This window comes from Berghia stephanieae, chromosome 3, assembly GCF_034508935.2.
Source record: "Berghia stephanieae isolate SIO BIC M18660-M18661 chromosome 3, UCSD_Bste_1.3, whole genome shotgun sequence".
Taxonomy (NCBI): domain Eukaryota; kingdom Metazoa; phylum Mollusca; class Gastropoda; order Nudibranchia; family Aeolidiidae; genus Berghia; species Berghia stephanieae.
Genome location: NC_088362.1, coordinates 100274402 through 100287981, shown reverse-complemented (window position 1 = coordinate 100287981; position 13580 = coordinate 100274402). Strand labels below are relative to the sequence as shown.

Here is a 13580-nt window from a genome sequence, read left to right as displayed (position 1 = left end):
TACCTGGTCGTTAACAGCGTTGTCTTTGTCCGAAAAATTGCAATATCGCCTAACAGGTGGCATGTCCCGTCCTACATGTTAAATGTTGCTGTTGACCAGAGACCCCTTGTAAAGCGCTTTGAGCACATTTAGTGGATATTGCGCTATATAAAGCAAAAATAATTTTTGCGCTCAAATCTGATCTACAAGTTATCATGTGTGACCCACCATGTCAATCAGGTACTATGTTATGTACATGGAGAAAATTGAGTTTCAATAAAGCAGCAAATGGAGAATTTCAGGGGGTTTTTATATCCTGACTAAAGCAACTCTTCCAAGTTGCTTAACTCACTCAACCCTAAAACCGACTATATCCGTAGTTTACCTGGGTTACTTTTACCCTATGCCTATTTATTACATTTTTCTGAGACAAATTATAGATGTAGTATCAAAGCTAATGTTTTTAGTTGAATAAGAATATCTATACACATGCTCATTTTTAATCCACTTTTTTTTTTCCAATTGTGGAAAGAAGCAAAAATCTCTAGGATTGAGTGAGTTAAGGAAATTGTATTGAAAGTCTTAATAGTTCCCCTATAATTTTATGATTAGGTTTTTGATCAAGAACTTGATGCCCTAGAGATTGAGACCGTCCAAAAAGAGACCATCCATCCCAGAAAGTCGTACAAAATGAATTCATCGTGTGCTGACATGCTGCTGTTTGCTGCCTACAAGTGGAACTTTGCCAAACCGTCTCTGCTGGCTGATACCAAGTAGGTTTGCTTTGAAAATAAACGTTATTTGGATACCAGATTGTCTCTACTAACAAACGCTTTAAACATTTTATTTGATGATGATTCTCTCTGCTTAAAAGTTCATTTTGGCAGATATAGTCATTTTGTTAATATAAAAAATGCAGCTATATGGTCTAGTGGTATGACACTCGCTTTCAGATCAGAAGGTCCTGGGTTCAAGCCTCGCGCTCGGTGCATAGTTGAGTCCTTGGAAAAGGCTCTTAACTCACATTCTCTCACTGTACTCAGGTGTAAAATGAGTACCTGGCCGTTAACAGCATTGTCTTTGCCCGAAAAATTGTAATATCGCCTTACATGCGTCATGTCCCGTCCTACATGTTAAATGTTGCTGTTGACCAGGGACCCCTTGTAAAGCACTTTGAGCACATTTAGTGGATATTGCACTATATAAAGCTCAATTATTATTTTTTAAATTCAAAATATACTTTTAAGCTGCCACGCAATTGCTTGTCACACAGTGTGTTATCCTACTCACTGAATTGCCCTAAACGTGGCTTTTAATGTGTCAAAAAAGTGTAAGACAAATAATTTCATTTATTGAATTATTTATATTCAAATTTATTTTCATGCACATCTTATTTCTAATACGGTTCCTTTCTTGTCACAAGACTGTGATAACACATCTGAACGTTTATTGAATTTCTTTTAATTTTCAAGAGACGTGATGGATGGCAGCACCACCCAGAAGTACTGGATTGATGTGCAGCTGAGATGGGGCGATTACGATTCCCACGACGTGGAAAGATATGCCAGGTCTAAGTTCTTGGATTACACCACTGATAACATGAGTATCTACCCGTCACCCACTGGTCTGTTGATTGCCGTGGATCTGGCCTACAATCTGCACAGGTGAGGATCGTTAAGTAAATGAATGACTACTGCAGCTCTATCAAGTGGAGAGTCATTATGTTTTATGAAAATAATGGTATTTCTTTCCTTCTTTTGTCTTTTTTTTCTGAATTCTTTTTCTTTTCTTTTTGTCTGTCTCCCCCTCGCTCTCTCTCTCTCTCTCTCTCTCTCTCTCTCTCTCTCTCTCTCTCTCTCTCTCTCTCTCTCTCTCTCTCTCTCTCTCTCTTTTTTTTAAATTTTTTTTTTTCTTTCTTCCTCTATTTTCATTTTTTTCCTTCCTTCATTTCTTTCTTTTTATTTTTCTTTCTTTCCTTCTCTTCTTATGTCCGTCCTGCATGTGTTAAATGCTGCTGTTAGCTAGGGAATCCTTGTATAGTGCTTTGAGCATGTTAAGTAGATTTTGCGTTAAATAAATGCTCTAGTTCTGTTGGGTTTTTTTTTCTCTCTCTCCCTCTTCAATACTTTTTTTTTTTTTTGCTTGGTTCCACTTTTTGAAAAGTAAATGATTTTTATCACTCTGTTTGCCATAAAGAGTTCTCTTTCTATTTTGGATTTCAAATTGTAAATTTAGATAAGTATAAGCTTGGTATAAATTTTACATGCTGTTTTCAAATCATTGATTTAAAACATTTTCAGTGCATACGGCAACTGGTTCCCCGGTGCCAAGCCCCTGATCCAGCAAGCCATGGCCAAAATCATCAAGGCAAACCCAGCCCTGTACGTGTTGAGGGAACGTATCCGTAAAGGTCTGCAGCTGTACTCTTCTGAGCCCACCGAGCCTTACCTCAGCTCCCAGAACTATGGAGAGTTGTTCTCCAATCAAATCATCTGGTTTGTGGATGACACCAACGTCTACCGAGTCACCATTCACAAGGTGGGTCAATTGACTTTTCTCACATGATGGTAATTTTCACTTTCTTGAAAATGTCATTACAAAATACACACCTATTTTGTGGATTATTTTGAATTTCCAATTATTTTGTTGGACTGGCATTTTAGCTTTTGTGCTGAAATTGTTTCTCTGTGTAACACTATACCTAGGTAGCTTGTCTAGTTTTGAAAACTAAGTTGTTTATATGTGATAGTTTGTATAATGAATCAAACTTATCTGAAAATGCTTGATATTAGAATTACGAAATCTCTATAAATATCTATTGATAAATTTTTTTTTTTTAAAGTAAAAATGTTATCATTGATATTCCAGACATTTGAAGGTAACTTGACGACCAAGCCTATCAATGGAGCTATCTTCATCTTCAACCCTAGAACCGGCCAGCTGTTCTTAAAGATTATTCACACCTCTGTATGGGCCGGTCAGAAACGTTTGGGCCAGCTGGCCAAATGGAAGACAGCTGAAGAAGTTGCTGCTCTCATTCGATCGCTGCCCGTTGAGGAACAGCCTAAGCAGATCATTGTCACCCGTAAGGGTATGTTGGACCCTCTTGAGGTGAGTATATTTTTTTTTCTTTTCTCTTTCTTAGTTTACTGATGGTGAAGAGGTCATGGTTGAGGGTGTTGGAATTTTGGTATTAGTCCACAATTTCAGAACAATTTTACAGGTTAGCAAAAGAGGTAATTTTAGAGTTTTTAAGTGTTGTTATATTTTATATATCAGTGACAGATTTTAAGATGATGTGATGTATATAAATACAATACATCTTGCTGTTAACAATGATAAAGATATCTCACTTAGACCCAATTTCAAGTTCGATTATAGGGGATGTTGTCATCATATGGCAGATGCGTCACATTGTAAATGTTTACATGAAAGTGGTGTCTTCTAGATTCAAGGGATGTCTAATGCATTGGTTGGACTGGTATATTTTTTGATAGAATTACTCCCTATCCTATATCAGTGATTTGTAATTGATTCTGATGACCCAGAGTAACTACTTCATTATTTTGTCATGCATTGTATTTTGTAGTATTATCCGATTATTTTATATTAAAGCAGCTCAATGTATACTGGACATAATGGTCAGCAATTTTTAAAAGATTTGTCTTGTTCTCTTAATCGAATTGCTATAATTTTTTTGTTGCTTTCTCCAGGTGCATCTTTTGGATTTCCCCAATATTGTGATCAAAGGTAGCGAACTCCAACTCCCCTTCCAAGCCTGTTTGAAAGTGGAGAAGTTCGGAGATTTGATCCTCAAAGCTACAGAGCCTCAGATGGTTTTGTTCAACTTGTACGACGACTGGCTGAAAACCATCTCTTCCTACACGGTAAGAATGAAATCTTTTCTACCGATTCATCTTTTTGTTTAGGCCTTAGCCACAGACTCTGAGACTCCCAACTTTTCTTTACCATCAGGGTTTACAGTTAGGGTTTGACTAATTATTTTCTGTGATATACTTTGAAGATTAAGAGTTGTTTTTGTCATCAATAATAAGTATGAGAATAATTTATAGTGAGAAGTCATAATGATATAGATATTCTATAGCCTTCATTATTAGTACAAGCCATTCATTTGAATTATTTTTGTTTCATTACAAACTTTTAATCCATGCAGTAGCTTTTATCTATATTTCTCCTTTTATAATCCAAAATTATGAATAATCAGGCTTTTCAATGGATATTTGTCCTTTTAGGAATTCTTACTTTACTTTAACTGGAGAACTTGGTGAGGAAATGTGAACATGGCTTAAAATGATGGTTGTCCATTGTTAATATATGTTGGATTCTTGGCCCTTGAAATACAATGGGAGGGAGAGAGTTTAAATTTTTGATTTGATAAATCCATTCTTTTCCAGGCATTCTCTCGTCTCATCCTGATTCTGCGTGCCCTCCACGTCAACAATGACAAGACCAAGATCCTCCTGAAACCAGACAAGACCACTATCACAGAGGCCCACCACATCTGGCCCACTCTGTCCGACGAGGAATGGATCAAGATTGAAGTACAACTCAAGGACCTCATTCTGGCTGACTATGGTAAAAAGAACAAGTAAGTTTTCACCACCCGTTTAATTGCCATCTAATGCCAATTCCATAAGCTCTGGATATCAAAGCAAATTTAAATTTGTTGTTTTTTCTTAACATTTTGATAAATTAAATAGTAACTTTAAAAATCTGAAGTAAAACCATGTGACATAGAAAAATTAGAGCTATTACTCTAAATGTCCTGTCTTCCTCATTCTTATCTTTTATGGTAGATTAAAAAAATTATTGTGAGCTTTTATAGAGTGCAACATCCGCACACAAAAAAAAAGTTTTTTAAAGGGTCTCAAGCCCAAATAAACTCTAGACATTTGCAAAGAGACACAACACCCGTGCAACAGAGACAAATGTCGTTAATAGCCAGCAGGTATTCGTTTTACACCTTGATGGGGAAATATAGAGCCTATTCCAAAGACCCAATTTTGTCCCTGGTCTTGAGTAGAGTGTCATACCATAAGACCATGTAACTGCACAAATAATTTCTTTAAACCCCCTAAACTTTTTGTTATTGATAAAAAAAATTTTGTATTTTTTTCAAGCGTCAATGTGAGCTCCTTGACCCAGTCTGAAACCAGGGATATCATCTTGGGTATGGAAATCTCAGCTCCATCAGCCCAAAGACAACAGATTGCTGAGATTGAAAAACAGACCAAGGAACAGTCTCAGATGACAGCAACCACGACCCGAACCGTCAACAAGCACGGTGACGAAATCATCACCTCCACCACCTCCAATTATGAGACTGCCACCTTCTCGTCCAAGACGGAGTGGCGTGTGAGGGCCATCTCTGCCACCAACCTGCATCTTCGTACCAACCACATCTATGTCAGCTCTGATGACATCAAGGAAACAGGATACACTTACATCCTGCCCAAGAATGTGCTTAAGAAGTTTATCATCATCTCTGATCTCAGGGCTCAGGTATGACGTCGTTGTTTGTTATTACACTCGGCAAAATGAAATTAGCTTTTCTCTTTTTGAACTTGGGATAACTTTTTCACAAAAATTCAAAATTCAGCAATGTTCTCTCAGAGAGTAGTTCATTTCTATACTATGTGAATAAAGGACTGCATGTCCTTTTATATTTACCAATATTAACAATTATTAAGTTTCAATTGAAAATGTTACTGAATTGAGTAGCCTGTATAACCCATGGTTTCTATAACAAATTATATTTTGTTTCTCATGGAATGACCGTAACATTTGATCGGCTCTCAATAAACATTCTTCCATTCTCTGACCAACATCACACACAGAGATCCACACTGGTCTCTAACTCAAAAGATAGTGTCCAGACAGTTCAATAGTAAAATGCCCATTTTCTAAATACTGCAATTGTTCTATGATAACTCAGCTGCTGTCTCATTTTCGGAATGCTTATTTTTAAAATCTGATATGTCAGTAACGTACTTGTGAGAGAAAAGATTATATTTGCTTACTAGAAGAATCAGTGACGATAATAATTCCTTTCTCTTTTTTTTTTTTTAAAATTTTCTTGGGGTTTTTTGGGTATTTTTTTCTTTTTTCTTTTTTTTAATTTTCTTTTTTTTCTTTTTTCTTTTTTTGTGTGATTCCAATAAACATAAATTTTTTTTTAGAAGCTGAAACAAATGATTTTGTCTTTGAGATGATGCATGATGCGTGTTTTCTTTTTCCTTCCCTTAGATTGCTGGCTACCTGTATGGAGTGAGTCCTCCAGACAATCCACAAGTGAAGGAGATCCGATGCATTGTGATGCCACCCCAATGGGGAACCCACCAAACCGTTCATCTACCCCACTTGCTGCCAAACCATGAATATCTCAATGTGAGTCATAACTAATAATGGCAGTTGTAGAAATTCAGAAACCTGAATGTTGATTTTCACCAAAAAACAAAACAAAAAACAAACTTTTTTTTTTTCAGGTGATTGATTGCGTCTATTCTCAAATCGAATTTTTTAAAAATTTGTTAGTTTTGTATTAAACTTGTTAATAAATTGTGAGGCAAGCTGGAAATAAAATACTTCCCCTTCAGCTCATAAGGATATGATACAATATGAAGATGACTGGGGGGGGGGGGGGGGTAGAAATCTTAGAATTTATGTCTGCATCTTCACTGTAGAAGCATTGTCATTGCAGTAGGTAATCTTCAGTCTTTCATGCTCAAAACCTCTAAGAATATATTTTAAAAAGAAACTAAAAACAATACAAAATATGAATTACATTCCCAAGGTCCACTTTATGGGTAGTTCTCTGGTTGTTAGTCACGTAATTTAGTAATAGTAGTAGTAAATAGTAAATAATGAATTTATATAGCGCCTAAACATCCACGTTAATCAAGCTCTGCGGCGCTTTACATAATAAAAATAAAAATGTTTAAAAACAATAAAAATTAAAAATCACGACACTACATGATATATAATAAGCATGCATACAAAAAAACAAAATCTAAGCAACATCTATTTTATCAAAAAATAAGCCTCGCGGAACAACTCTGTCTTCAGACAATTTTCTTCAAATTTTAAAGCATTGAAAAGAAGATTTATATGTGAATAAAAATGGAAAAAAGCATTGTTGGATTGATACTGTCCGATATTTTTGTTAATTCTTCTTCTTCATCTTATTTTCTTATCAACTGCCTTGATTTTGTAGGAGATGGAACCCCTAGGGTGGATTCACACTCAGCCCAATGAGTTGCCCCAGTTGTCCCCACAGGATATCACCACCCATGCCAAGGTCATGGCCGACAACTCTGCCTGGGATGGGGAGAAGACTGTCGTTATCACTTGCAGGTAAGACATTTTTTTAAAGATGGGAGTGTGTTGTGCTAATTTTCATTATGATGATAAAGTTCCCTTTATTCATCCCATAGGGGAAATTTGTCAGGTTCTATTCCAAAAGAAGACTAGAATAACCCAGGTGTCAGCCACAGTGCATTGACATTGTGAACAGTGTTCAATTTAAATCAAGACTGCACTGGATTGCACATTATTTTTGGAAATTACACATTTTTCCTCCCAAATTGCACATTTCTTGTTCTTGAGGTTGGCATTTCTGAATAAAAGAATGTCAGCTTCATGGACCAATTGGATTCACTAGTCTGATGTCACACCGCCCGGCAACGGTGACCATCTTGGTTCTAAACAAAGAAAATCACTACTTTTTATTCTTCATGCTGGTTAGAACTTTTCATATGCCTTGTGATCAGAATGTGTAAAAGTCAAAACATGATCAAATTTATGTGTTGTTTTTTTTTCTCTGGATACGCTTTTATGCTCGCAGGGGAAATATTCCATACAGGCATCCGCCATTGTTCCGATACTAAGTGTTACTAAGTTACCATGCGTCATTAGGAAGGAAGTGACGTTTCGACTGTTGAAGAGTATTCAAAGCTAAAATTTGAAATGTTTGGCCTACTACATACAGTAATATATGATAAGTAAGATAACTCTAGAAAATTTAATAATTTATTTGTCTTCTTCTGTTCAGTTTTACTCCAGGTTCCTGTTCCCTGACTGCGTACAGATTAACAGTCAGTGGTTTTGAATGGGGTCGTCAGAACAAGGACACCGGTAACAACCCCAAAGGTTACCTCCCCTCCCACTACGAGCGGGTACAGATGCTGTTGTCGGATCGATTCCTGGGATTCTTCATGGTGCCCACGGAAAATTCCTGGAACTACAATTTTATGGGTGAGTAGTGTGTTGGTAAAAAAATGTTAGTTTTTTTAAAAAGTGAGAAGCTCTGGTTTTATTACGATTTTCCAAAATAATAGGTTTGAAAACTAATAACATATTTTGTGTAATTTTTTTTTTATCAGTTAAATTGGACCAAAATTGAGATTCTTGCGTCAAATGTTTTTATTATACTTGAAAGTTTTCATTAATTTTTTTTTTTTTTTTTTTTAAATTTTAAAGCATTGAAAAGAAGAATTATGTGTGAAAAAATATGGAAAAATGCATTTTGGATTGATAGATTGTAATTTTTCTTCTTGAAATTTGTATCTGCTTGACTTTAAAACTAGACCTATGTAAAACAATGTCCCCAAGTTCCTATACGTGCGTGATTTATATAGTTTTAGGTTGGCAGAAAATATGTATTTCTAAGTAGTGGATGACTCAGTTAGACTGGTCTCTCCACTTACAATATTGGTTGTTGACTTCACTTGTTGACTTTATTATTTTTTTAGAACTTGGATTATAAAGAAGACATGAATCAGACGACCTTGTGGGTGTAATAAACTGATCAATTGTCTAATGTTTCTACTAGTTTAAGTTTCGTCTATGAAATTATAACGTTATCCATTCCTTTTCAGGTGTCCGTCATGACCCCAACATGAAGTACGACCTTCAACTGTCCAATCCCAAGGAGTTCTATCACGAGATCCACAGACCGTCTCACTTCCTGTTCTTTAGTCAGATGGAAGAACACGAACAAGCCGGAGCTGATCGGGAGGATCTGTACTCCTAATTTTGTTTTTATTTATTTTTTTAAATATCTTTTTGGTGGATGTTCTCAGTTTTTCTTGTTTGTTTGTTTTGTTTTGATTTGTTTTTTGTTTTTTTTGGTTTTTGTTTTTTTTCACATCATCATAAATTATTGCATATTCTTCCAAATGTCTCACTTCCTGTTCTTTAGTCAGATGGAAGAATATGGACAAGTCAGTGCTGGAGGATTTGTAATCCTAAAATTTTAATTTAAAAAAATCAGTTTGGTGGCTTTTCTCAGTTTTTGTTTTGTTTTTTTGTCACGTCATCATAAATTATTGTAGATTCTTCCAAATGTTATAAGTGATGCCATTGTCAGTTCTGAATAGTGGAACATGGAGTAGTAAAGGTTAAAGTAGGCTGGTGTTTAGCAGTAATGATGAAGGTTGATGTGAAAGTAAAGTTATACAATGAAATCATATAAAAGTGGACTTGACTATAGGAGCTACAGCTGACTGTTAACCCTGTCCTTACCACCCATAGGAAAATTGTCACATTCGTTACGACGCAACCAACAATCCATTTTTATAATTCTGATTTCAGTTTTTTATAGTTATAGCTATGAAACTGCAGAGCTCATTTTTCAGAACTAACTTACTTATCTTATCCGAACCAGCGACCACCTGAGCTCTAGCCCTTCGGTCTTGTGCTATGACGTAGAAGTTAGACGTCTTTTGTAGTTGTTCCAGGTGACTATAAAGTGTGTTACTGATGCTTTTTTCAGAACAAAATATAGAATATACTCGTTACTATACTATTCTGTTTAAAAAATCGACTTTGGTGTTGGGTGAGTATGAAGTTTCGGGTAAAATTCTGAAAATTGCTGGTAAGGAGAGAGTTAAGACATGGCTGGCTGTATTTTTATACCAGTCTTTGGTTGACAAGTCTTGAACTACAAGTTTGTCAGTGGTTTTTTATTGGATTGTTTTGTTTATTTGTTTTGTTTTTGTGTATGGTTTTTAAAAAATTATTTTGATAAACTTTCAATGTACATAGTTGAGGTTTGAATATAAGTGAAGTTTAAAAGAAAAAAAGAATAAAAATCAATTGCTCATTGTGGCATGCTTGCTTCTGAAAATAGTTTGAAGGAAATGGAAGTTTTCATTCTCATTATTCGTGTCATCACACTCACTATGTTCAATGTTTTGAATTGTTTTTAATGGGAATTGACTGAAGTCAATTGTAATGATTATCATGGTGCTGTTCCTCTTTATCAAGAAGGTTGTACTTTTCCTCTTTATCAAGAAGGTTGTACTGTTCCTCTTTATCAAGAAGGTTGTACTGTTCCTCTTTATCAAGAAGGTTGTACTGTTCCTCTTTATCAAGAAGGTTGTACTGTTCCTCTTTATCAAGAAGGTTGTACTGTTCCTCTTTATCAAGAAGGTTGTACTGTTCCTCTTTATCAAGAAGGTTGTACTGTTCCTCTTTATCAAGAAGGTTGTACTGTTCCTCTTTATCAAGAAGGTTACAAATAGACGTCATGAAGTCAATGGAAATCATCGTTGAAAAGGATCAGGGGAAACATTGGTGTGATGGATACATTTTCTATGTAAAATAATCTGTATATATTTTTATATTTTTATTATTATTTTCTTGTAGAGAACTGCTTGAAATTTAATGTCTCTCTTAATTTACACCCATTTCTTCTGTTGCGCTGATGTTTTATTATCGTTATTATAACCCAACATTTCAATCAGTCACAGATTAAACGATACAATTTCAGTGAGATGAGATTGGGGTAAAAAGAATTCAGGCATAACATTTCCTCCTCATCACCCCGATTTCATTTTTGTAAAAGCAATGGTTGAAATTCAACAAGCAAGTGGACAAAACTTCAATATAATATATGTAACATAACTAAAATAAATGTGAACAATTCATACCTTCTTTTTTTTTCTTCTTCTTTTTCTAGTTGTGATATGTCGAGTATCTTTGCATTGATAAAATCTATTATTTTGAATGAATGAACAAGGATGTATTTTGGATAGAATTTTCTCGGATCATCATTGGGTAAAGAAGTCTTGAAAAATTGTGCAATTCCCAACTTGAGTTGCACTTTTTCAGCTCCTTCATTGGTTACAAAAAAAAAAAAAAGAAAAGATTTTCTATCCAAACGGTGATGGTCTTTTTGTCAACAATGCAGCCATGTTACACGAAATATCCATTGTCTTATATTATAATTATAAAATGTTGTCATTGTTGATGTTAACGTCTTGATTGAAAAATGTAATAAAGAAATTAAAAAATAAACAATGTTTTACCGACATTTGTATTTATAGGTGTTTTTTTAAAGATAATTTTCTATTACTTATACTTTGTCTTGGGTGGTTGTATTGTTAGTCGGACAGACTTGCCAGCTCTCCCGATTTTATCGGAAATTCCAGATATTTTTTCTCTTTCCCAAATTACCAACTACTATCCTGATTTTTATTGTATTTATTATTCCAGAAAAAATCATCATCACCACATTTTCTCACCGCACTCCGGTGTAAAATGAGTACCTGGCTGTTACCAGGCATCATGTCTTGTCCTCCATGTTAAATTGTTGCTGTTGGCTGGAGACCCCTTGTAAAGCACTTTTAGTGGATATTGCGCTATTTTAAAAAAAGCTCATATTATTACTATTACCACAAGTACCTCCGCCATTATCATGGTCATCATCATCACCACCCCTATCACTATCACATTCATTTAAGTCCCAAATTTGCCCAAAATATTTTCCCGAATTTTGCCTCAGAAAAGTTGGCAAGTCGTCCTGACAAACTTTTAATCGTTTAAACTTCCCATCAGTTTCATTTTCTGGGAGAGGCAATTTTATTATTTTTTTTCTCCTTGTATATCATCTTCATGTAAGAGATTATTGTAGATTCTACAAAATGACACCTATATGTCCAGCTTTGTGGAGGTTTGACTATCTGGTGTGACATGCATGTTGAGGATTTGAGTTCGCTTTGGGTGTCACAATGCTGCGTCCTGGGTGGGGATCCTGACCTCCCATAGCGGGCAGGGGGTTACATACTGTGTCTTTTATCCCCTTATATCTGTTTTCCAACATGCTTTCTGTCTTTGTCTTGGAATGAGATTACTTGGTTTTGTCCTGGCCCTGGCCCGAGTCCTGGCTGGGAGGGAAACAGTCGAATGCATAGTTATTGTTTTGAGAGATGATATTTTTTTCCTTGTAAATCATCTCTCTGTTATGTATTATTATATTTATTTTTAATGTATGATGTAAGCATCTGAGTGTATTCCTCCTTGTTGGATTTTGTGCTTGTGTCTGGATGAGACTTATAGTTGATCTCAAGCTAAGTACATTGATGGTATGCTCTTGGAATCTACATCTGATCCCTATTTGTTCCTAGTTCCCCTTTGTCTTACTTTTTCTTGGGTGCTTTAATTGTAATTCCAGAACTTTTTACTATCCCATTTTCTTCCTTTTTACTGGTGCTGATATAACCTAAATGTGTTGCAAGCGCCGTAAAAACCCTTAAAAACAAACAAAACAAACAATGCTGCGTCCTTGTGAATGGTAAAGGCTCTTTAAACTCACACTTTCTCACAAGACTGGAGTGTAAATTTGAGTGCCTGGCGCAGTAACAGCCTTGTCTTTTGTCAAGAAATGAGGCCATCACCTTAAAGGCATCACATACTGTGATCTTGTTCTCCATTAAGTTCGTTTTGAGACCTCCTGTAAAGTACATCGAGCACATTTAATGGATATTGCTCATGATCATGTATTTTTGTCTTTCTTAGTATCAGAATGTATTCTTGGTGAGGATGCTGGTGTATTTGGCTAGTGGGACTTTAAAGAATACTTTTGGAATATATATCCCTGCTCCCTTTTTGACTTTGTACTCCTGGATTACAATTGGTTATGTTCGTTTTGTTGATTGCTTTTAAGGGTACTTTAGGGCACTTGCGACACATTTAGACCATTTAAGCGCCAGTAAAAAGGAAGGAAATTGGATGGACAAAAAGTTCTAGGTACAGTCAAGTGGGGAAACTTTGCCTCTTTAATTTTTGGCCAATCAGAGTATATTTATTAATTTTGTAGCAATTTTTTCCTTTGGTAAATATAAGCAAGTCATTTAATCAGGAAAATATCTACAACTGAGATTACTCAAAATGCTCCAAATATGTTAAATAGTTGGATGGTGGAAGGTTTGTGTGTGTGTGCATGTGAATGTTTATGAGAGAAAGACGGAGAGACAGTCTGTGTGTGTGTGTGTGTGTGTGAGAGAGATAGAGAGAAATTTGAATGGATTGAAGTTATTGTTATGCGCCTAGAGATTTATTGTATAGAGGATTAGGCGCAATATAAATACATTTCATTATTATTATTATGATTAAATTCACAGGGGCAAAGTTACCCCAGTAGACGGTATACACAAAGAATGCGAGTAAAAGTATGACAAAGGAGAATTGTTCAAATAGGGAACATGTAGATTACAAGAGCACACAATCAGTGTACTTAGTTTAAGATCACCTAAAAGTCTCATCCAGAAACAAGCACAAGTTCGACTGTTTCCCTCCCT

General features: G+C 35.5%; 1 protein-coding gene across 1 annotated transcript in view; it reads left to right on the top strand.

Moving 5' to 3' along the window:
* The window catches only part of LOC144968979 (pre-mRNA-processing-splicing factor 8), a 39299-nt gene extending 27987 nt beyond the window's left edge, over positions 1-11312 (top strand). The window contains exons 30-40 of the mRNA XM_078907891.1: positions 592-752; positions 1452-1643; positions 2280-2517; positions 2848-3090; positions 3693-3866; positions 4395-4588; positions 5121-5502; positions 6247-6387; positions 7214-7353; positions 8051-8253; positions 8877-11312. Of these exons, the coding sequence (XP_078764017.1) occupies positions 592-752; positions 1452-1643; positions 2280-2517; positions 2848-3090; positions 3693-3866; positions 4395-4588; positions 5121-5502; positions 6247-6387; positions 7214-7353; positions 8051-8253; positions 8877-9031 (2223 nt within the window). The 3' untranslated portion in view covers positions 9032-11312. The remainder of the gene's footprint in view (positions 1-591; positions 753-1451; positions 1644-2279; positions 2518-2847; positions 3091-3692; positions 3867-4394; positions 4589-5120; positions 5503-6246; positions 6388-7213; positions 7354-8050; positions 8254-8876) is intronic.
* The last annotated feature ends 2268 nt before the right edge of the window (positions 11313-13580 follow it).